Source organism: Nannobrachium achirus (assembly GCF_963921795.1).
Source record: "Nannobrachium achirus genome assembly, chromosome: 20".
Lineage (NCBI taxonomy): Eukaryota > Metazoa > Chordata > Actinopteri > Myctophiformes > Myctophidae > Nannobrachium > Nannobrachium achirus.
The window spans coordinates 23137432-23159690 of NC_137827.1; the positions used below are offsets into that span (position 1 = coordinate 23137432).

At 43.6% G+C, this 22259-nt stretch overlaps 2 protein-coding genes across 2 annotated transcripts in view; one reads left to right on the forward strand and one right to left on the reverse strand.

The window, feature by feature from the left end:
- The window catches only part of LOC308305563 (fibroblast growth factor receptor-like 1), a 30375-nt gene extending 17117 nt beyond the window's left edge, over positions 1 to 13258 (forward strand). The window contains exons 3-7 of the mRNA XM_080750374.1: positions 2461 to 2733; positions 9520 to 9606; positions 9713 to 9997; positions 10748 to 11101; positions 11737 to 13258. Coding sequence (XP_080606500.1) covers positions 2461 to 2733; positions 9520 to 9606; positions 9713 to 9997; positions 10748 to 11101; positions 11737 to 12179 — 1442 coding nt within the window. The 3' untranslated portion in view covers positions 12180 to 13258. The remainder of the gene's footprint in view (positions 1 to 2460; positions 2734 to 9519; positions 9607 to 9712; positions 9998 to 10747; positions 11102 to 11736) is intronic.
- A 1571-nt stretch (positions 13259 to 14829) lies between these two features.
- Positions 14830 to 21718, reverse strand: tacc3 (transforming, acidic coiled-coil containing protein 3). The gene is made up of 16 exons (XM_080750914.1): positions 21628 to 21718; positions 20276 to 20438; positions 19960 to 20104; positions 18575 to 19859; positions 18340 to 18448; positions 17815 to 17983; positions 17638 to 17696; positions 17413 to 17543; positions 17185 to 17263; positions 16899 to 17048; positions 16738 to 16805; positions 16592 to 16635; positions 16320 to 16492; positions 15467 to 15573; positions 15259 to 15379; positions 14830 to 15129 (listed from the first exon to the last, which is right to left on the reverse strand). The coding sequence occupies exons 2-16, from the start codon at positions 20435 to 20437 to the stop codon at positions 15064 to 15066; spliced, it is 2868 nt and encodes a 955-aa protein (XP_080607040.1). The 5' UTR covers position 20438; positions 21628 to 21718; the 3' UTR covers positions 14830 to 15063.
- Positions 21719 to 22259: the final 541 nt, after the last annotated feature.

Sequence of the window (22259 nt, forward strand, 5' to 3'; positions counted from 1 at the left end):
CAGCATCGACACAGTCCACATGAACCCAGGACCCAAGCAGGATCTATGACCGGCTTGTGGTCCTGACCAGAGTCTGCAGTGCGGTGATGAACACTGAGCTCCTCTGTTCTGCTCTCCTGGTAGCGGAGGAGTGAGATATGGGCCAGCTGACAACAGCCAAAAACACTGCGGTCACGTTTTCCCCGCAGACATAAACAGTGACACTTCCAATTTCCTGTGCATGCTGTGCACCAGGAAAGGCCATCCACGGAGAGGAAGGAAAACTCTTGAGCGCTGTGTGTGTGCGTGCGTGCGTGCGTGCGTGCGTGCGTGCGTGAGTGCGTGCGTGCGTGCGTGCGTGCGTGCGTGCGTGCGTGCGTGCGTGCGTGCGTGTGTGTGAGAGAGAGAGAGAAAGACGGAAGCGGGAGGCTTTCATTCATATACTGTGCATCACACATCACAAGGGTGACTATCTCCCATGGAGTGTTGGAGGGTGTATTGGAAGGCCACATGCCAGTGATGCCACTGTACTGTACACATAGGCTAATATCAAGTCAAATGAAATCTATATTAGGCTACAGTATGTTCAGACTAGCAAGCCAAATAAAATAAAATTGCCGAATTAGATCGTGTTTTATTAAGTCTGAATAGCAAAGAATGCATAAACTTATTTTTTTTTGCTAATCAGAAATTGGTTTGAAATGTGATTCAAAATGTATTTCTAAATATACAAGTCAGTCTGGACACTCGGATACTGAAACCTGATTTATACTTTGATGTGCGATGGTCTCATTCACTGGAAATAGCAGATCTACAAGCTCACAACATGTCACGTCATATACTGTAGACAATTACTACTCACACCTATATTATTGTGTTGTTAACAGAGCAACCAATGCAGATAGGTCGATGATGTCTGAATACACAAATCTGATCTGATCACTTGTAAATAGCATTATGGACAGACAGTTCTAAAGATTAAATTTGTCTAATAGAGAGAGCCTTAGTCTAGCTCTGGTCACTTCAAGCATAATTCACCAAGCAAAGGTTCCCAGACAGTCCAGATTCTGTACCTGCATTTGAGGCACATCTGTCACTGACCAAAAATGCCACAATGGAGTAACCTCTCCACCCCCATCAGTTGTAACCAGGCTCTTGTGTACCATAACGTGTGAGAAATACACCATGGAATGTGTGTGTGTGTGTGTGTGTGTGTCTGTGTCTGTGTCTGTGTCTGTGTCTGTGTGAGTGTGAGTGAGTGAGCGTGCGTGCGTGCGTGCACACATGCGTGCGTGCGTGCGCGCGTGCGTGTGTGCACAAGTGAGCGTGCTGAGAGAGGGGCCATGTTTATTTACCCTCCCCATTGTTGTTACTGCTACCAGACTGACCATTTGTAGTGAGAGAGACAGACAGAGTATGCTGTGTGTACTTTTCAGAGCTGTTGTAGCTATAGTGTTGGGTTGCATTCCACGCTCTCCTCTCCTCTCCTCTCCTCTCCTCTCCTCTCCTCTCCTCGGTTGTCCAGAGTTTTGTTTAGTTTTCAGCTGAGCTTTTCAGTCCATGGTTTAATGCTCACAGCCCAGTGCGAGTAGTGGTGCAACAAGCACTGCTAACACCATCACAGGGCGTTTCAAGCCGCTCCACTTCACCAGATCTGAAGGAGCAGACCTGAGCCAATTAAGAACGGGGAGAACAGGCTGCTGTCCACCTCACTGTGGCCCGCCCCTCGCTGCTTTGATCTCCCGCACGCTACGCACAACCAGAGCCAGAGAGTTTTACCCTCGCTGCGCAATGGATGACAAAGCTTGTCCAATTATTACAATCTGGTTTCGACATCTCTGAGTAATCGGACAAAAGGGTGACAAATTACCTCCACCTCCTTCCCGAAAGTGAGCTCTTTTGTTTTAAGTGAAATGAAATTCGGACAGCATATTTTGCCTTCTCAATTTCATCTGGGGAGTACGGTATATGGATGGATGGATGGATGCATGGATGGATGGTCCTCCTTATGTTCCCCAGGTTCTGTGTTCCCCACTTCCCAGGTTAACATTCACCAGGTTAACATTCACCAGAGTCGGCAGGTTAGCATTTCACCAGGTTATCATTCACCAGCGTTAGTTTTACTGAGGTTACGGTTAGGTGGTTAGTGGGGAACATAGAACCTGGGGAACATAGGTATGGTTTCAAATTTGTACGTTTTTTCCTAAAAAGTAAAAAGTAAATCCCTGCTCCATCATAAAAGACTGTTGCACAAAACTAGTGAAAATAGCAGATCTACAAGCACACAACGCCTCGCACCGCGAGGCGTTGTGTGCTTGTAGATCGGCTATTTTCACTACTTTAAATCGTTTTTCAAATAATAACTAAAAAGGGAAGGCTTAGGACATACAAGGTTTCCACCCGACAACGGCCATTTGTGTGTTCCAGGGATGCAGGTGGAGGTTGAACTCTCATCACTGTTGTGTCTCTCCAACTCTCCAGGTCCTCCGCGGGTGGCTGAGAAGGTGTCTCACAGGCAGACAGCCCGGCTGGGGAGTGCCATCAAGCTGCCGTGCCCAGTGGAGGGAGACCCTCCTCCCCTCAAAATGTGGACCAAGGACGGCCGTAACATCCACAGTGGCTGGATACGCTTCCGGATCCTCCGCTTGGGCCTGAAGATCAAGGAAGTGGAAGCAGAGGACGCGGGGACGTACATCTGCAAAGCCACTAATGGCTTTGGCAGCGTGAACATCAACTATACCCTCATTGTCATCGGTATGTGCATGTGCATCGCTATATGTCAGGTGGTATCGTGAAATTGCCTTCATCTGATAACTCTGCAGTTCCCCTTCGATGAGATCATTGGGGGTGATAAAATGTTAATATGTCATTAAAATTATATGTAGAATTTGGCATCTATAAACAGTGAAGTCACCTGTTTAGTAACAAAAGATCAGAGACCATAGCCGCAAAGTAAAGGCCTCACCGCCTTCCGCTGCGGAAAAAGGGTTTTAAAGCCAGATTTGTAACACTTCCTTGCGGTCCAAATCTTATCAAGTTGCAGATGTTAAGAGACAATATCCCTCTTGGAGGTCAAGGCCTAAAACAAGTGGATTTATGGAAGGTTAGGGGTTGATCCCCACATCTATTGTATCTGATATAGTCCCCCGCCTCTCCCTGCCCAAAGACAACAGCGGCATGGGATATTGTTTCAATACCACTTCATCCTCTGTGACTCAACTGGATCTGAAGTTCTTCCCTTTCCTAAGGCTACGCTCTGTAAAAGCAGGAGGTCTGCAGCGCAGCAATAAGAAACACATTTAATAGTGGCCATTTGCCTTCACAGTCTTACATAGAGTCTTGACATGGACTTTGAGGATTACACAGGACTTTCAACTAGTCTTTGTTTCTTGAATTTAGAACCTTATGTGTGCTCTGTCCATGTTCCTATCTGAGTATTTGTGTGTGTGTGTGTGTGTGTGTGTGTGTGTGTGTGTGTGTGTGTGTGTGTGTGTGTGTGTGTGTGTGTGTGTGTGTGTGTGTGTGTGTGTGTGTGTGTGTGTGTGCGCGTGCGTGTGTGCGTGTGTATACAGTACATTTCCTCTGTTCTAAAGCAAAGCGTGATGAATGAGCGGAGTGGAGCGTGAAGGCTGTGTTTAGTCTAATTAGTGTAAGATGCCTAATTAGGGCCAGTCTCTCCCAGGAGGAAGGTGGAGGCCAGGGGCCTGATGGAGGACCTGCACTTTGGTCTTGTGATGGCTCCACCTCAGCCTCAGCCTTGGTTTAGTAGAGGAACTCTAAATCAGACAGATCTGAGAAACCCAGCGCCACGTAAAGAGCTGTTGTCGCTGCATGCATTACAGTGTGCATGCATTACAGTGGCTCTGTATGGTCCTGAGTTGGGAATAGAGTTGACAGCAGTTATTTTGGGTCCGGTTTACTGGTTTAAGTTTCCAAAGAGTTCAAAGGCGGGCTATCTGCTCATTGGAAAGGCAGGAGATAGAGAGTTCCAACAAGCTATAATGTCAAGGTTCACATTACAGCTGTGCAATATATTACCAAAGTCATTCGTGGCTGTCCACACTTCAAGTACATCTAAATTTATTCTTCAGATATTACAGACACTGAACCCAACTTAGAAAAATATCACATCGATCAGAATGAGCCATTGATTTTCCACTCCATTTATGTCATTGTTTGATGAACAGTCAATCAAATGTTTCAGGTCGTCATTAAAGCAATGTTGTAGAACCTTTAGTAGGACCTTGCTTTAAACAAGTATGTACTCTTTTATGCCTATTTTGCCTCCTGGTAGCATTGGCATTGCTCGGTTTAAACCAATATTGTTGACCTGATCAGTTTTTGTTGAGACAACTTCTGTCAAAAGTAATATAACGTGAATGCAGTAATTTCTTATAACTAAAATAACATATCACTCATGTTTTATATGTATTTACGGTATGTGCTAAAAGTGTGATTTTGAGACCAGTTTCACCATATAATGAGAGTTCATGGAATCACTACTTCCAGTTCCTCGAAAACAGAATCCCTCTGCGTCTTGGGAAGCATCTCAGATTTGTCTGTAATATTCTTAGTGGTCACACAGTGAGCTGAAAACCAGTGTGCGGGATGAGGTGAGACTTGAAAACACTAAAAGGAACGAGGAGCGAGTTCATTGCAGAAGTTTTCCTGACCTTTGTTTACATCTTGAGAGTATGCGGTAACACTTGCTATGCATCCCATGTCTATAATGAGTTAGAAACATACTTATAAATAATGCATTATAATTGTCTTATAAATAAAATACTGTATAATTATAGCTACAACTATTCACAAATAATCATAATGCTTTATAAAAATAATAGTAATAACACATTATAAAGCATTTTATAAGGACTTATAGGGTCAAGTATTAGGCCTATAATACTTTCTTTATTTTATGGCAAGGATTATAGTGTATTAAAATGATCATAGTTCATTCATTTAATTAGAATCATTTCATAATGCATTATAATCACTGCAATAATTCTTTCTACTATAGTGTTATTCTAAGTCACTATAAGTGCTCAATGGGTGCTTTAAGTAAAGTATAGTAGAATAAGAGTACTTATGAGTGCTTATAACTATAATTATACATTGTTATACACAGACTATATGCATTACTGTATGCTTCAATCAAATATGACATGTTTGTCTTTTACAATGATAGCAAATGTCATTCTTACTGATCTGAGGTTAGGAATAAAAACCAACAAATCAAACTTGGGAGGCATGAGGTATATTAATTCTTCATGACAGGCCCCGTGCATTCATACACGCACACATATGCAAACACGCTCCTACTGTATATAAATCACGTTGTCCATTCATCGCAGTTGATAGAAAACATCTTTCTCCCAGCACTGTTGCGGTGCGTTTGCCACATATGATTGATCTGGTTTGGCTTCATCGCACCGCGACTTAAGTGAGAATGAAGACTTGAATGAAAAGTATTTCAGACCCCTGCGATGAAGACATGAAGGGTCGCAAGGTCATCCGTTCAACCTGATTACATTCAAGACTTTACTCTGTGACTAAGTCAGGAAGAAAAAACCTTGGAAATTCAATCATGTTTTTTTATCCTTATGAGCATAATTTCCATGAGATTTTTTTTTATCAGTGGTGTGTTTTTGCCCTTTATGGAGTTCGCTGGAGACCATTTGGCCTGGCTCTTAACCCTGATCTGGTTTGTTCCATTTCCTACTTGTCCTCTGGTGGTGGTGAAATGCGTGACAGGCCAACACTAGTCTCTCAACAGCCATTCCACATCTCTGTTTTGTTAGACCACAGAGACCCCCCTCCTCCTCCCTCCTCCCCCCCCCAACCTCCCCTGTTTCTGCTCTCTCTCGTCTATCATCCCAGCCAAGGACTGGCAGCCATCACCACTCCGTTTGTTTTTATAGATAATTGTTCCATCACGGGGAGGACTGCATTCAGAGTGGCTTTTTCACCGGGAAGATTAGGGGGGAGCCTCGTTTTCAAAACACTTACAGGACTGAAGTCATCGGGCCGAGAGAACCGACAGCTTAGAACAGCCCTGTGGTGCACAATTATCGTGAGCAACACTTTCCATTAAACTCGATTCGGCTAATTGTCAGGCATTTTAATTTCGTTGCATTATAGGTAACTCGGTGACCATCTGGGAGGCCTCGGCTGCTCAGAGAGCGCAGGGGCAAAGGGATTATTTATTTGAAGGGCTGTAAATGAGGGGTAGCTTCCAGCATAGCTCTATGTACAATATCCATCATGTGGGTTTATTATTTTTACTGGATCACAGAATGTAAAAGAAAGAGAAACAACTGCAGTCAGTTATACTGTCGTTCAGGGGAACAGTGGCGACGAAATCCTGGCAGCCTTTCAAGCTCAAGGCCCGAAGTGAGCAACATACTTTTTAAACATTATGGTCTGCAATCGCCAGGGACAGGGGGAAGGGGGGGGGGGGGGGGGGATTACAGAAGAGAAGCCAAGCAGAAGAAAGACCGTAAGATAAAGAGACAGTAAGGAAGCAGAGTGAGATTTGAGAGAAGGTGAGAGAGTGAGGGCCTTTGTAGGCTGATGTAAAGGGGGGGGGGTTCCATAGAGGCTGAAGAGATATCCCTCTCTCCATCTGCCAGTGGACAGCCAGTCCTCCCCGGAGCTATCCCAAGAATCTGTTCAGCCAGTGCAACATGGCGCCTCCTCAATCCACCCAGCTGGTTGTTTGGGCCATGTTTGGGGTGGTCTCCTGACAACTGGCCCCCATCACCTCCCTTCCACACCCCCCCCCACCTCCACCCACTGACCGACGTGTACGTCACCTATCACTCCTCAGCTGCTTTGACAAGAACAAGCATTGTAGCAACATTAAAATAGTTATAGTTGGCATGTGATTCTAACGTTTATTTGTGTACAGGTCATAAACATATCGTCGCTGTCGGGTGAAAACCTTGTATGTCCAAAACCGTTCATTTTGCATTTATCATTTTAAAAATGATTTCGACTAGTGAAAACAGCCAATCGGCTGTTTTCACTACTTTTGTGCGACGGCCTTGTATGATGAAGCAGGGCTTTACTTTGCGAAAGAACGTACAAATTTGAAACTTGGAGATACGAGGTTTCCACCCGACAACAAGGATATACAGCACTGGCATACTTCATTCATTTAGCTGTCTCCGGAGAAGATGTTATAGGCCAGCCATTGGACAAACTGCCCTCCATGTGACTGATCACATGTGGTAGCTGTTTGGAGATTTCCAGTGTGATGCAAGGCCACTACACAACTTTCTCTGGACATTACGATGTCCCCAACAACATCTGGAGCTCATTGTGACCCCCAAACCAAGGGGCCTTTTTCCTGTGATTCAGCTGGCGCACAAGGCCAGGGGAGAGAGAGCACAGTGACCTGCTTCCTGTTGCTGGGTTTGTGAATGAAAAGGGAGGGGATGGCATCAGATGCTAAAACACTGAAGTATGAACATGAATGGGCTGAAGTCAATCACAGTTGTACAGTACGGTGGCATGCGCTTACTTTGTCATTTTAAACAGCCTGTCAAAGCTCATTGCTTACTTAGTGCAAGCGTTCATTTCATTAATCACCTATTTGCATTTTCTGTTCCACACAATTTTGAAGAATGGAGAGCGTCTTAAGGAGGGGGGGACACATAGGGGGTGGGGCAGACACAGAGGTCTCTAGGTCTCTCTCTATTTATTGACGATTGTATTTTTCTCTGTTCCAAAAATAACAATTATATGACTGCCATGACATGTCCTGCCTCCCTCAAGTCTGCAAGTCTGGTCAGCCAACATTGTTTAAAGACAATAGTGGCTAGGGATAGTTGTAATACACACAGACTCATAAAAGGCACCATTGTTCCTCAGAATCTCCAAAAAGTGGAAAGGAAATAGATTCAGGAACCCCCCCCAAAAAAAGAAAACTCAGAAAGAAAAGCCCGGCAGTGTGGGACCATGTTCTGTTTGGATTGGGAGGTTCAGGAACCGGCAGGAATGCGCAGAGCCCAAGTGAGCAACAGAGAAATATTTCTTCCAATAGAGGCTGTTTTTTAAAGGAATGGGTTATTATAGTTGGCCAGTTAAAGCCCCTCAAATAGCCATGACATCATGAGTGGGCCTGGTGCTACAGGGGACAGACAATGGAGGGTTTGTGCCCAGAGAACCCTAGAGAGCTTAGAGGGGTTTGGGGGACTTGGGAGGGCGGCAGGACTAAGGGGGGGTTAGAAGTCACATCTGGCCCCTCTACCTGCCCCCATCAAACATTAAGGGGGAATCAAGTGTGCCAAACTGCATTTAGAGGAATTCAACTTGAGGCTACACTGCACTTGAAATCAAAACTAGCAACATTAGTTGCACAGCATGTTGGCCGGGCTTTGTTCCTTGTGCTACAGCATGCGTTATAGATCCACGCTTGCCAGATATGAGCTTTATCTGGCCCCCAGCAAGGCAGATAAATCGCCAACTTATGGTTGTTATATTTAAAAAGGTCACACATATTGTGAATGACATGAGTACCATATCTAATGTTAAGTGACTACCCGGTAGTATCATATCAAAGCTCCCCGTCTCTTCTTTAACTGATAATCCATAATCATCCATTTAAATTCTGGCGTTGCAGAGAGTGGCACGGGACGGCAGCGAATTTGTTATGCTTCATAAATTCATCAATGCCTAACTCACAAAGTGGATATGCATTACAAACCGTCTATTAGGTTTCACTCATTATATTTTCTGTAAGCCCTGTCTTAGCTCCACTGCATGATGTCAGCCGGCCAGCCAGTGACATAAACTGCACAGCTGTCTTCTGGAACCGGGCTTATGAAAACTGATCATGTTACTCCCAATTGCTGCAGTGTGTGACCTTAGCGTGCACCCCGCTTAGAGGATCCTATCTATAAATGCTAAATTTACTCAGTCAGAGCCAAGACTGCTTTACAGTACTTGTTGGGCTTTGTGTCCTTGCTGTAACTATTTTGTCTATGACGTTGTAAAGACGTGTCAACCGAAAGGTCTAAGGCTCAAGGTGTACTTTGTCGCGTGACAAAAATGGCACATTATTAAATACATAATTTCTGTCAAGCAACACTGTACTGCGATGATACATCTTAAGCCTTACTGCCGTTTGGATTGAGACAAGGACTAAATCATTGCGTAGACTATGGCTCTTTCTGCACTGTCTCTGAAGGTGTTGACCATCTTCTTTGCAGGCTGTGAAAGTAAGTGAGAAAAGTTGTCCGCTGAGAGCTCGACTAGACAGTTTAACTGCATTGGATATTCGCCCAAATGGCCACACAAGTATTTATTCCACAAGTGAAATCATAGACAGTTTATCTTGTAATCTGTGTCATCACTCTTCGTGAAAACCTAGTCTAGACCTTTATGCAGCATGGTGATATTCCATCGTGTTAGAACCAGTTTGAATTCTGTGCCACAAGTTTTATTTACTTTATATCTCTTGGGGGAAGAACACAATTTTCGTCTTCATGTTTTGTTTAGCTCTCCAGTGACTGGCCATATTTTCTCTGTCAACAGATGACTCTGGTACTGATAAGACTGGCCCAGGGACAGCTGATGGGCCAGAGTCTGAGCTGGGCCCTGACGGCCTGTCAGGGAAATTCGGTAAGCGCTCTCATCATCATGCAGCATTATTAAAACACCTCCAGAGTGTCCAGTGAAAGAAACAGCAAGGCATTGAATGCATAATGTCCTCTTATTTCCTCTGAAGTGCGGCCTCGCTTCACCCAGCCCGCTAAAATGAGGAAGAGGGTGATAGCTCGTCCAGTGGGCAGCTCGGTGCGACTGAAGTGTACAGCGAGTGGGAATCCGCGGCCAGACATTGTGTGGCTGAAGGATGACAGGCCTCTGACGGAGCGCGAGGTCGGTGAGGGGCGACAGAAGAAGTGGACGCTGAGCCTGAGGAATCTGATGCCAGAGCACAGTGGAAGATACACCTGCAGAGTCTCCAATCGTGCAGGAGAGATCAATGCAACATACAAAGTTGAGGTCATACGTAAGTATCCATCAACTGCCTGGAAATAGCTCTGTAACTGATGAGAGACCTGCATTACTTTAAATGTTTTCTGCAGTTTGTCTTGGTTTTTCTTTGTTCTTTTGGACATCCTTAATGGAAATTTAAAGAAAGACACAGTGTGAGGATAATCATTGTAATGTTAGGTCTTGGATTTGACGGTGGAAGAAGCATAACCTTTTGCAGGGACGCTCTCTCTGATCTTCCTACTCCCAGCTTCAGAGTTTGATCAACAAATCTTTACTCGTGTCCCTGCTGCATGGATGGATGTGCTTGTGTAATCATGTGTATGGTGTATGGAAAGCATATTGAGGAAGGAGGCCCGAGAGTCAGGGCTTGGGTTCTGGTGTTCGATGCAAAAAGAGAGAGAGAGTGAGTGAGAGAGGGGTTCTTCAACCCAGAGACCCTCCACCCAATCTGGAGCTGATTAAAGTCCAGCTGTCTGCCAGACCCCCGGCTCCCCCCTTCCCCTTGAGAAATGTGTGCTGTACAACCAGGAGCAGAGAGAGAGGAAACTAATCACACATACTTCTTGTGTTACATGTGGTATTTCTCCTTCTCTGTTAATTACAAGTTATAAGCCTGGGGCTAATAACAGTACAGACAACTAAGGCCTGTTCTATGCACAGAAGGTCTGGCATGTCAAAATGAATATGTGTGTGTGTTTTGACAGTTGTTTCACTCTGTGTGTGTGTGTGTGTGTGTGTGTGTGTGTGTGTGTGTGTTACACAGAGAGGACAAACTCCAAGCCCATTTTGACGGGCACGCACCCGGTCAACACCACGGTGGACTATGGTGGCACCACCTCATTCCAATGCAAGGTGCGGAGTGACGTGAAGCCTGTCATTCAGTGGCTCAAGCGCGTGGAGTCCAACGAGGAGAGCCGCTACAACTCCACCATCGAGGTTGGCGACCACCGCTTTGTGGTGCTGCCCACGGGGGAGGTGTGGTCACGACCCGACGGCTCCTACCTCAACAAGCTGCTCATTACCCGGGCTAAAGAGGAAGACTCTGGCATGTACATCTGTTTAGGTGCCAACACCATGGGTTACAGCTTTCGCAGCGCTTTCCTTACCGTGCTTCCAGGTGAGATTTGTGTAACGCCACCTCTCACTTCCGCATTATACAGTATTGAATTTGTGAATATATGTAGAGATAAAAAACGTGTCCCACACCAAAGAGACTGCCAGTGTTCGTGGGGGGGCAACAGGGGTGTTGTTGTCCTTGGCTGTACTGGCGACTCCTACTGGTTGGTCAGGGTGCCTGTTCCGAGGGGAGGGGTTCATAGGAAGATGGCACAAACCTCGGGTCACGTTATGCTCTTTCCGTGACACTCCTGACTGTCAGGTGAAAAGAAGCAGCTGGTGACCCCATGTGTATTGGACGAGGCATGTGGTTGTCTACACCCTCCCCTGGACAACAGCGGGGCTTGGCAGCACCCAGGACTGCTGTACACATGCAAATTGGCAATCAAAATTAGAAGAGCTAAAAAAAAATAACTGCATACTTCAAAGTGTTATATTAGTAGCTTTGTCCATTTAAAAAGAAAATGGTGTTTGAGTTTTTCATTCTATAATATTGAAAAGGTAGGTCAAGAGGTTGCATCTGTAACATTCATATCATTCATGTACGTAATAAGAGCCAGTAGAAGTGCTATCTAAGAGCCAGCAGAAATGCTATCTAAATAATCCTGATCTTCTCTTTCCGTTCTCCCTTTGCAGACACCAAGCCTCCTATCACCCCCATATTTGTGCCAGCCTCCAACACCCTCCCCTGGCCTGTCATCATTGGCATACCCGCTGGGATGGTGTTCATCTTTGGCACAGTACTGTTGTGGTTCTGCCAGAGCAAGAAGCACTGCCCACCTCCCAGCGCGCCGTCCACGGCTGCTCAGGTGTTGCAGAGCTCCCATCGGCTGCCCTATCGAGAACGGGAGAGGGGCTGTGTCGCCCCGTCGTCCACCTCTTCCAGCCCAGACAAGGATTGCATGAGCTCCATAAACTATGAGGAGTACCTTGCCCAGCAGCAGCTCCTCCTCAGCCAAGGGGGGTCAGCCCTCCCCAACAAAATATACCCCAAAATATACACAGACATTCACACGCACACTCACTCCCACGTGGATGGGAAAGTACATCAGCATCAACACATTCATTTTCAGTGTTAGCCCTAGTGCCAAATATCCCCCCTTAATTGCTCCAGCATTTTACAGGGACTATACTGTATGAGCTGTGGACTGAACGCAGAGACGTGCTCTTTGGTAATATACACCTGGAACTGCTCTATAAACTGTTAAACTGTGCCAAACTCTTCTTACAACTGGACAATATTTGAAGTGAATGCACAGTGTCTAGTGATTAACATATCAGTGGTCAGTGATACAGAACTTGGGTTAGCGCCTGCTAATGTCCATGTTTGGTGCTTCTTCTTTTTCACCTACCACTAAAATGTATGGTTGTTGTGCACTTAAACAATTTAAAAAGGCCAAGAGATTCTTCAGTTAAATTGTCGTTCTGAATAACAAGAGGATATCTGCCTATCGACTTGATTTGCTCTTTTCCCATTTCTATTTGAGGTGAAATTCAAATGGGTGTTGGTTTTACCCTTCACTCCTACAGCTGTGGTAGAGCAGAGGCTCTGCGTGTTGTGACTGGCCATGGTGATAGAAGCGGTACTGATGATTTACAAAAGGGCTGGATTTAATGCTCCTACTCAGGTAGTCCTTTGTTTGTTTTAATGTCACATAATGTTTGGAATGCACATTACATCACTGACCACTATCCTTCATTTTAGTTATTATATCTCCATCCCTGATGGACTTGAGTCCTTCACTTACTTGCCATTTGGTACAGAGTAAGATATACATAGACCAGAAAGCCTAACCTAACCCTTTTGAGGTTTGCAAATCTTGCCTAAGACTGCAAGGGATGGGAGAATTGTGTTTCTGTGTTGCATGTTAATTGGAGTTGAGTCTTCAAAGCTTTTCTGAGGTTCCCACCACTAGTCAGAGGTAAATGCTTCCCCAGATATACCCTTATTGGTGACTAGAAAAGATGTGTATTTTGGACTGCAAACTTATCCAGCCACGATTTATGAAGCTGTAGTCATTTATATTCAAATTCAGTCATGAATATTTAATTTATTTTGCTAAGAAAATGTATCAAATGTTTATTTTTCAGAGTAAGGCATTTTACATATGTAAGTTTATTAAAGTTTACTGTAGCTGTGTATAGTATATTTTGAGTACTGTCTGCCAGTTTAATCACATATAGGTATTGTTGTATGTAATTGGTTGTATTTGACAATCTTGTACAATATATTCTCTTAAAAGGTCAAAAACTAAATCATCCAATGTCTGGGTGATTTGGTTGCAGTTTGATTAAAGGACTTGAAATAGCTGCAGTTGCCGTCTTGAAACTTTAACAATTTTAAAGAATTATTCTGAATCTTCAATGGGTCCTGTTTATAATACCCGTTTTATACAATCACTAGCTTTTTGGCCTTTTGCAAGTATATGTCTGTGTGGTGTCAAGTCTTGCTTTTTGTCAAAAACATTGGCCTACAACCAAAACTTTAATAGAAAAAAGGAGGAGGGCATGTACTTGGTTTGATGATAGAAATATATTGTAGCAATGCTGCTACTACCACCTGCTGATCAAGAAACATAATCATTGTGAATGAGATGGCCCCATACTAATGGATAAGGACCATTGGGAAGCCCCAGCAGAGTCAGGTCAGCTTTCTGCCCTGCCTGTGACATGGCGAGAGGTTGACTTGTCTACAGAGGGTGACACAGAGGGCAGCCAGCTCAGACAGTAGCTGATGGCATGAATGACTGAATAGATAGTGTGTGGACACAGAGGACTCTGGTTTTTAGATGAGTGATGGCCCCTGCAAGACTACACCATACGGCTAGCATCTTCCCCATTTAAGAAAGAATAAACCCACTGCAACCCCTCCTCTGCTCCACACTACCACCTCATTCAGCTCCAATCTAGGTAGGATTTCCTTTCACCATTAGGAAGTGCATTGTCCCGCTCTGGGAATGAAGTGACAGGACCCTGTGATTGCTCCGAAAAGAAGGCTAGCATTGTATTGAGCCAGCTCTTGTTTTGTTATAAGCATTGCAGGAAGAGATGAGCATTGGCTCCAGACAGATGAGGAAATTATTTAATAGCTCTCCTACCTATTTGGTAAAAAGAACTCATGTAACCTAAACAGTATTATACTTTGCTGTTAAACTTGTATACCAGCCATATTACTAGTAAAATGCTTTGAAGATGATAAATCCAACAGTGAACATTTAAATCAACACTGCCCCCATGTGGTTTCAAAGGTCAAACCAATTAAATTCTTACCACAGCTTGGCAACTAGTTTGTAAGCCATTTAGTCAGGGAATATTAATAAAAACCTGGGAATAAATTCCTTACCAAACAATTGCTTCACCGATGTGTTCGTAAAGGTGCCTAGTAACATATCTAACAAAGATTGAAATTCAACATCCCTAGGAAAATCTTTGACAACTAGGGTAATTCTGGGTCTCATTCACTTACAAGAAAACTAGGTGTTTTTAACTTTCTTTTGCACGAAAAACATTCATTGGGCTAATTGTTTGGTAAGGAATTTATTCCCAGATTTGACGGTATTCTGCTAATTCTCTCTGACTAATTTATGTTCCCATGCTTCTTTATTACAGAACAACGACATTAGTATGTTTAACAGCTTTATTACAGGAAGAAAATACATTTTAAATCTACAAAACAGTATTAACTTTAATGACATGAAACAAGAGCAGAATAAACATCAATAAGGACAAGACAATAAAACAGGGCAACAATAAAATAAAGTGCCGATTTTAGCTCCTCTGGTCATTTTAGGTGAGTTAGGCGAGTTAATCACAACGTACCAGCAATAAGAGCAGAACATAACAAACAGCAGGACATTATGTTGATCCCTTCGCAGCTCCTCTGGTCATTTTAGATGAGTTAATCACAACAGACCAGCAATAAGAGCAGAACATAAACAGCTGCAGGACAATGTTGATCCGTTTTCAGCTCCTCTGGACATTGGAGATGAGTTCGTCACAGACCTTATTAAGCTCTTCAAACTCTTTTCCCTGAGGTACAGAGAACGGTGAGAAAAGGCAGAAAACATAAGTGGATATCTTCAGAATATTAACAGACGAGAGTAGATACATTTCAACAGCGTCAGGTCATTTGTATTCGGCTTCAGAATGTTCACTTACTTTCTGGTCAAGGCTCTTTTCCAGAGACTGGGCCTTCATTTGCTCCAAGCGTAGCTGAGCTTGAAGTCCCACCATCTCAGCCTTGAACTTTGACCGCACCTCGAAAATCTGTTTATTTGCCCTGAAAACAGCACAAGTGCAGTAAGTTTACAAAACCAGCGTCTTGGCAGGGCCTAGACTATAAACAGTAGGATCTAGGAAATCTTACATCTCAATTTTCTCCTCAGCATGAGTTTTCAGTGTCTGATAGCGCTGCTCCTCCTTTCGGATCCTGGCCAGGGCATCCTGAGCACATGCTTTTAGAGTTTCTTCATTCTAGTTGGGCAGATAAAACAAAACACAATTCAGTGTCAAAACATTTGTTTTAGAGTTTTTGTACTTTTGAGACCATCAAGCCTTTCTTTGATAGTATTAATGGAGAGCAAAGAGCCTTGGATTGGATTCAAACCTGGGCTGGCTATGTAAGGATCGATCAAGCCTTATAATGACCAGTTCACTCCCAAAATGACCTTTTCCTCTATCGATTACTCACACCATGGAGACTTGAGTTCAGACGCATTTGGGTCCCTATCCGGAATCAATGGGGGGTAATCAAATTGTCTTAAAAAATATTGAGTCTCCATGGTGCGAGTAATCTGTGCATTAAGAGCTCTGTACTTTGTTGTACGTTTTGTGATTTTGTACAGTACCTCTGTATGTCCTGTATTTTAAAATGGGAACAAATTCAATAAAAATATAAGTTAAGAAAAGAAAAAAAAGAGCTCGCTCTCCCAATGCCAGGCTACTGTATGTGAAAAGGCAAAACCTCCACACAGTTTCGGTTCACCTGACCCTTGTTTGGCCTTCCTCGACAGCACCTGTCGCTGTAGGTAGGTGTGCAAGAGCCTTTCGTTTTATTGATTCAAGCTACTGTATGTAAAACAACACAATTCGATAAGGTTTACGCAGGCTGGAGGGAAGACCAGTGCAAGTAGTGTTACATCAGATCAACATGTTCTCAGAATTATTCTCATTAAACATGTTCAGCATGACCTCCAAGTCATGCTGTGAGGAGTACTCACCTTTCTGCAACTGGCAATGACCTCCTTATATTTGTCCAGTCTCTTTAAGACTTCAGAGAAAGACCTCTCCAAGTTGCTCAGCTCCGTTTGCGCTTGTTCCTTCTCCTGCACGGCCACTCTCAAGGACTCCCTGAGGCTTGTTACAGTCTTCTGGTGATCTTTCTCTTGAGCAGCTGATAGAATGAGACAAGATGGATAGACAACCATTCATAAGGATTGTACACGTTCACAGAACCCTGCCATCAAATACAAATTTGGTTTCAATAACTTACATTGCATCTTTGCACTTGAGGTCTCGAGTTCAGAAATGATTCTCCTGTGCAAGAAATTGAAAAGGTGTTTAAAATGACACAAGAAATTGAAAATGCGTTTAAAATGACAAATACACTTTGATAAAAGTAGCAAATAAATGGCTTACTTCTTGTCCTTGCATTCTTCAAAGAGCTTGTCATATTTTGCTTTCCATTGCTTATCTTTTTCATTTGCCTGTTGAATGAATATACCGTATAGTTAGTGCATGTCTGAATGTTAGAGGCAATGAGAATCAAATCCACCAAAACCACACAGCTCGGAACTTACCTCGGTCTGAACGAAAGCAATGGCTTTATCCATGTCTTTCTGACTGTATTTCAACATTTCAACAATTGCATCCTCTGCATCTGTCGGCTGGGGAAGAGGAGCGACTCTGCATACATGCATTTCCGAGTTCTGGACAAATGGATCCACAGTCTAAATAAAAATAAGAGATTACATAGGCTGAGGCTCATATTCAGCTTTGCTGCAACACCAGTTACTGATGGAGGTCCAGAAAAAGCAGGCTCTTACATACAGTATAGAGATGGCAAATGTGACAGAGATTACTTACTGCTGTTACGACATCAACTAGCTTGAAATCCTCTTTTGATTTTGCAGCCTTTGTATCAGCCATCTGTGGAGCTTCCAAACTGAAGAGAAATCACAGTTTACTTGACTGACTTTAAAATAAAGACCATTTGTTGCTCAGCAAGTCAGCATAGAACAAATTAGACACAAATATCCAGTTAACATGTCAGTCGAGCTAGGACATCTGGAGGGTGAGGGTGGTGCAACATACCGTGAAACAAAGGGGGCTAGACGAGGGATAGGATTCTGAGTACCAGGGCCCACTGGCTTTTTTGGGCTCTCTTTCATCAGGGGGTCAAACTTAAGGTAGAGGGACTGCTTCCTTAGAGCAGATTCCTTGAACTGTTAACAGAAGATTACAAAACAAAAATTTAAAAAGTAGTAACATTGAGAAGGAAAAAAGGAAAAAGAAAAAACTAACGAGGGAAATACTCACACTGCCAGTCCCACATTGTTCCAGGTAGTCCATTTGACCATCAAAGTCATTTGCCATGACTAGGGAAAAGACACAAAATAAAAGTAATGCTCAGATATTTAGACAAATGTTAAATTAAAGAGGAAAGATTCAGGTAGCTTATATTCAATGTACGGAAGAGAAAGAGATGAGACTTACACATGGTTCCAGGAACAAACTCCTCACTGCGATCTGGCAGCCCAGTCTGTGCGTTCTGATCAAGGTGACCCAGTGTAATGAATTCAGGAGCACCAAGCACAGGTAGCTCAGTCTCAGGCTGAAATACCAAGTCAGGGGCAGTCTCTGTCTTCTCATCACTGGTAACATTCTACAAAGAAAATAAATTAAGCATAAAGGATTGGTACTCAACACCAGTAATTGTGTCAAAAGTATGGATACTCATGGTCTAGTTAGTATGATATAAAATCTAAATATTTCACTATAGATTAAATAGGGCTAAGTGGTGGTTTATAAGGTACTTAACTTCTTTCTTTCCTAGAAATGTAGCAGGGTCAAAAGTAAAATATTTGTCAAAAAATACTCAAGCATTGATAGAGATTTGTTTTACTTAGATACAATCCACTACTTCTTATAATGCTTTGACTGTCCAAAAGACCTCTAGAAAGGTGTTCAATCTTTGGAGTTCAGAAGTGTGCAAGGGGATAAAAAATAAAACTTCTTTACTTCTTTCAAGGCCACAGGAGTGGGTCCACCAATCTTTTGGATGTCATCTTTCCCAGCAACAGGACTGGGTCCACCAATCTTTCGGATGTCATCTTTCCCATCTCCAGTACTACAGAGCAAAGACACACACGTAAGATGGAATACTGCGTTAACAGGGTAAAAATATAGCATTTTGAGATTCAAAATGTGCATTCGTCAGAGGAACTGGATTTCCTTTTACAGAGTTAAAACATACCCCATAGGAGTGGGAATCTCGTTGACTGGAGTTGGTGACTTGCCCACAGGAATAGACATCTCGCCACAGGTCAGTGAATTGTTCATTTTAGCTTTTGTGCCAAAGGGATTGAAGTTTGGGTCATCAAATTGATCAAGTTGAAATGAGTAAGAAGACTTTGGAATAGGAGCCATATTGTCATCAGCCACAGGCTTGACTGGAGATTCTTTTGGTGGAGTGGGTTCCTTCTTCTCAGGTGCAGGCTTTTTCTCCGTTGATTTCAGACCAGGTGGCTTTTTACCAAACCTTTTGGGTGGTGGCTTCCTCTTGACATTACAACCATCGTCAAAATTGAACTCAAGTTTCACTGGACCTTCGTTAAGAGGAGCATCAGTGGATTGGAACACAGATTCATCCTCCGTTGGTTTAGGGGTGTCAGATACTGCAGTGGCTACCGGCTTCTCTGGTATGGCTACGTCGTTTGCGCTTTCCATAACCTTAAGAGGGGCACCATCGGGTTGGGACTGGGACATGAATTCATCCTCCGTTGATTTAGGGGTGTCAGATATTGCAGTGGCTACCGGCTTCTCTGGTATAGCTAGGCTGTTTACGCTTTCTATAACCTTAAGCGGAGCACCATTGGGTTGGGACATGAAGTCATCCTCTGCTAGTTTAGGGGTGTCAGATACCACTGTGGCCACCAGCTTCGCAGGCATGTCTACGCTTTCCACTGACTCTTCAACCGGTGGGTCACTGCATGGCACTTTCTTCTCCACCTGAGGAGAATTCGGAATTTTTGATCCAGTCATGAAAGGATTGACTGACTCCAAGTCGAAATCCAAATTGTAAGCGCCTTTAGGTGGCAGAGGAGCATCTTCGACAGAAGAATTGGCTGTAGCTTCTTCTGGAATGACAGTGAAAGACATGGCAGCAGGTGTTTCCTCATCAGTTATGTTGCAGGATGAATCTTGTTCCTTGCCAGCCGTTCCTTTCGACACTGTTACCACACTGCTATCTGTGGAGTGTACGTCTGTAGACATATTAGCAAGTGAGTTTTCCATAGATGGGGTGATGGGAAGTGTGTCATCCAGTACCGTTTCGGTTTGAGCAATCTCCCCTGACACAGTCTCTGGTGCGCCACATTGAGGTACTTTTGTTCCAGGAATGTCTTCGAGAGCAGGCCTGGTTGGAGAGTTGGGCACTTTAATAGACGCCTGAAATGGATTTATGGCATCCAAGTTGTCAAAATCAAAGTTGTAGCCACCCTTGCTTTGTATGGGGATATCATCAGGATTAGGTGATAACTCTGTGGACAAAGTGAATCAAGGATGCACTTCATTAGCCAAGCAGTTCTGAAAGCTAAATAAGAGGTGCAAATGCTAGGATATTCATATTTGATGTTTTACCAATTTTGGGCTTGTCAACGGGCTCAGTGACCTGTAAGGACTCCATGGCTTTCGTGCATTCCTCCACAGTTGTTATTTTGCCAGTCTTTGAAGGAGATACAATTCTTTTGGTGACTGGGTCTCTTCTTGGAGTCTGAAAACAAACCTGGATTGACATACATACATGTAAATACTATGATCAGTGTTGTATAACTGATTAACCAGATCTTTTAATTCAATCTGAATGTGTTGCCTGCAATCATCTTTCTAAAGGGAGTGTGACATCTTTAAGGTTTAAAAAAAAGGGTGGTAAAAAAAAAGGTCCTCAATTATATACCTTCACTCCCTTTGCTACAGTCTTGCTTGGCAGGTTCTCTGACTGTCGTAGAATGGAGGGCCTCCCAGTCGGCTGATCCAAGGCAAAGCTGTCCAGGACTGAATCGAAGTGCTTCGATTCAGGACAGGGCTCTTGGTTCTCATCATTCACAACCGATGTCATCCTGTTTTAATGGAGATGGAAAACTAAGTGGATGGGATGCATTGAACTTTTGACTAAACCCAGAGGACAAAGTATACAATTACAATAGGGTCCAAATAACAAACCAGAGACCATGTGAGCATCATGCAATGGCTGAATTCCACTGAATTTCCCCCTAGTGTAAATACCAGTAACTTAAGACGCCCTAAGGGCGAGAAGCAACCTCAAACATGTGCGAGTGCACGCATCCGCCTGGGTGACAGCAGACTGCTGGGCAAGCGCTGGCGCTTTAGCGTGGGATCAACTTGGACCCCCAAAAAATGCAGACCTTGTTGGTTCTTCGACGTCTGACATCATAGACCACATGAGAATGATACAATATGTCCATAGATGGGCATAAGAGGGATTGCATAGTGTGGTTGCCCTCGGGCATTATCTGGGAATGCCCATATAGGGACTAGGGAGTTACATTTTCGGCCAGGGTAGGGCGTTAAAAGTATGCTAATTAGTAAGGCCAGATAGGGCCAAGGGCCGGGCCAGTTAGGGCCAGGCCTTAATTCCTTGAGGAAATTCCAGGGGGTCCCCAGCTAAATGATAGTTAGGAACCAAATGGACCTTTATGGGTCTGTATGTAACTCCATTAAATGGGGGTTCACGTAATGCATGTCAAACTGGGAGTCATTGACATTAAAATGTTTGAGAATCCCTGCTATGTATTAGAGCTGTAAAAATCTTTACTTGAGGCACCTTTTCAAATGGGGGTCCGCGGGATAATAAGTGTCAATTTGGGGGTTCTTTAAAATAAAAGGTTTTGAGAACCACTGTTGTCAATCGGATCATGGGCTGACTGCCATGCTAATCTCTCCGCTCCCCTCTCCTCCATTGACTAGGTCCCGAGGCTACCGTTGACAAACAAAAAGTTGTGTTTACGTTAGAAACTTTCATTACTTCGTCTAATGTCAATATATATGTGGCAATTGGCACAAAACATTAGACGTCGGCAAGGCCAACGCCAGATGTATTCGAAAATAGCCGACGTTGTTGAGCTTGTGGATCAAGATCTGCTATTTTGGGTGCGCCGTAACGTCCTGCACCAAAAGCACAGCAGTGGCAAAGTGAGCGATATATATACGACAACGACGTATAAATGTACATGTTCAGCATGCAGGAGATAAAACGCGTACATTGAAACAGCATTTCAAACCACCTACCTCAAACTAGAAGTGGTTGATTAAATGTGTATGTCCTTCCAACCAAAGCGATCTGATACAGTGCAGTATGACAGAACAAGCGAAGTCAAAATGCTGGTTTGAAATGCCCTCGTCCTCCAGCACAACGGTTACAAGTTTAAATGTCACGAAGACCAATGAGATCGTTAGATCTTAGTCACGAGTGTTATGAAAATGCACTTCCTTGTGAAATAGCGAATAGTAACCTCGCATCACCAGGCAAGCGAATAGCGTTTGGAGCGGATATGACTCAAGTCTTGAGTGTTTTTGGCACGAAAATAACAACACAATATCGAGACGAGTATTTACTTTGCGAACAAATTTCCATTAGAAAACAAACAATACAAAAATAAATAGACCCTGCAACTTATTTTATGTTTATTGATTCGCGTTAAATAGGCCTACGCTCGCTAAACGTGGATAATATTAATAAATATCATGCAATATTTTTGCCATCAAATATAACAAATACATTTAATCTATTACAAAGTAAATGTGTGATTGTGTGATGCTCATGGCTGCTCCGCTACTGTAAAAGTACAAGACTTCTTTGGGGTCGTTTAACGGCAGCTTGCATCCTTTGTGTTGCAATAATGCCACCTTCTGGAGCTAGG

Coding starts and splice junctions, on each gene's coding strand:
- tacc3 (XM_080750914.1), bottom strand. CDS start 20,437: ATGACATCGGTTGTGAATGATGAGAACCAAGAGCCCTGTCCTGAATCG. Junction 19,860..19,959: donor CGTTGACAAGCCCAAAATTG/GTAAAACATCAA, acceptor CTTTGTCCACAG/AGTTATCACCTAATCCTGAT. Junction 17,984..18,339: donor CTCCTGTGGCCTTGAAAGAA/GTAAAGAAGTTT, acceptor TTTTCTTTGTAG/AATGTTACCAGTGATGAGAA.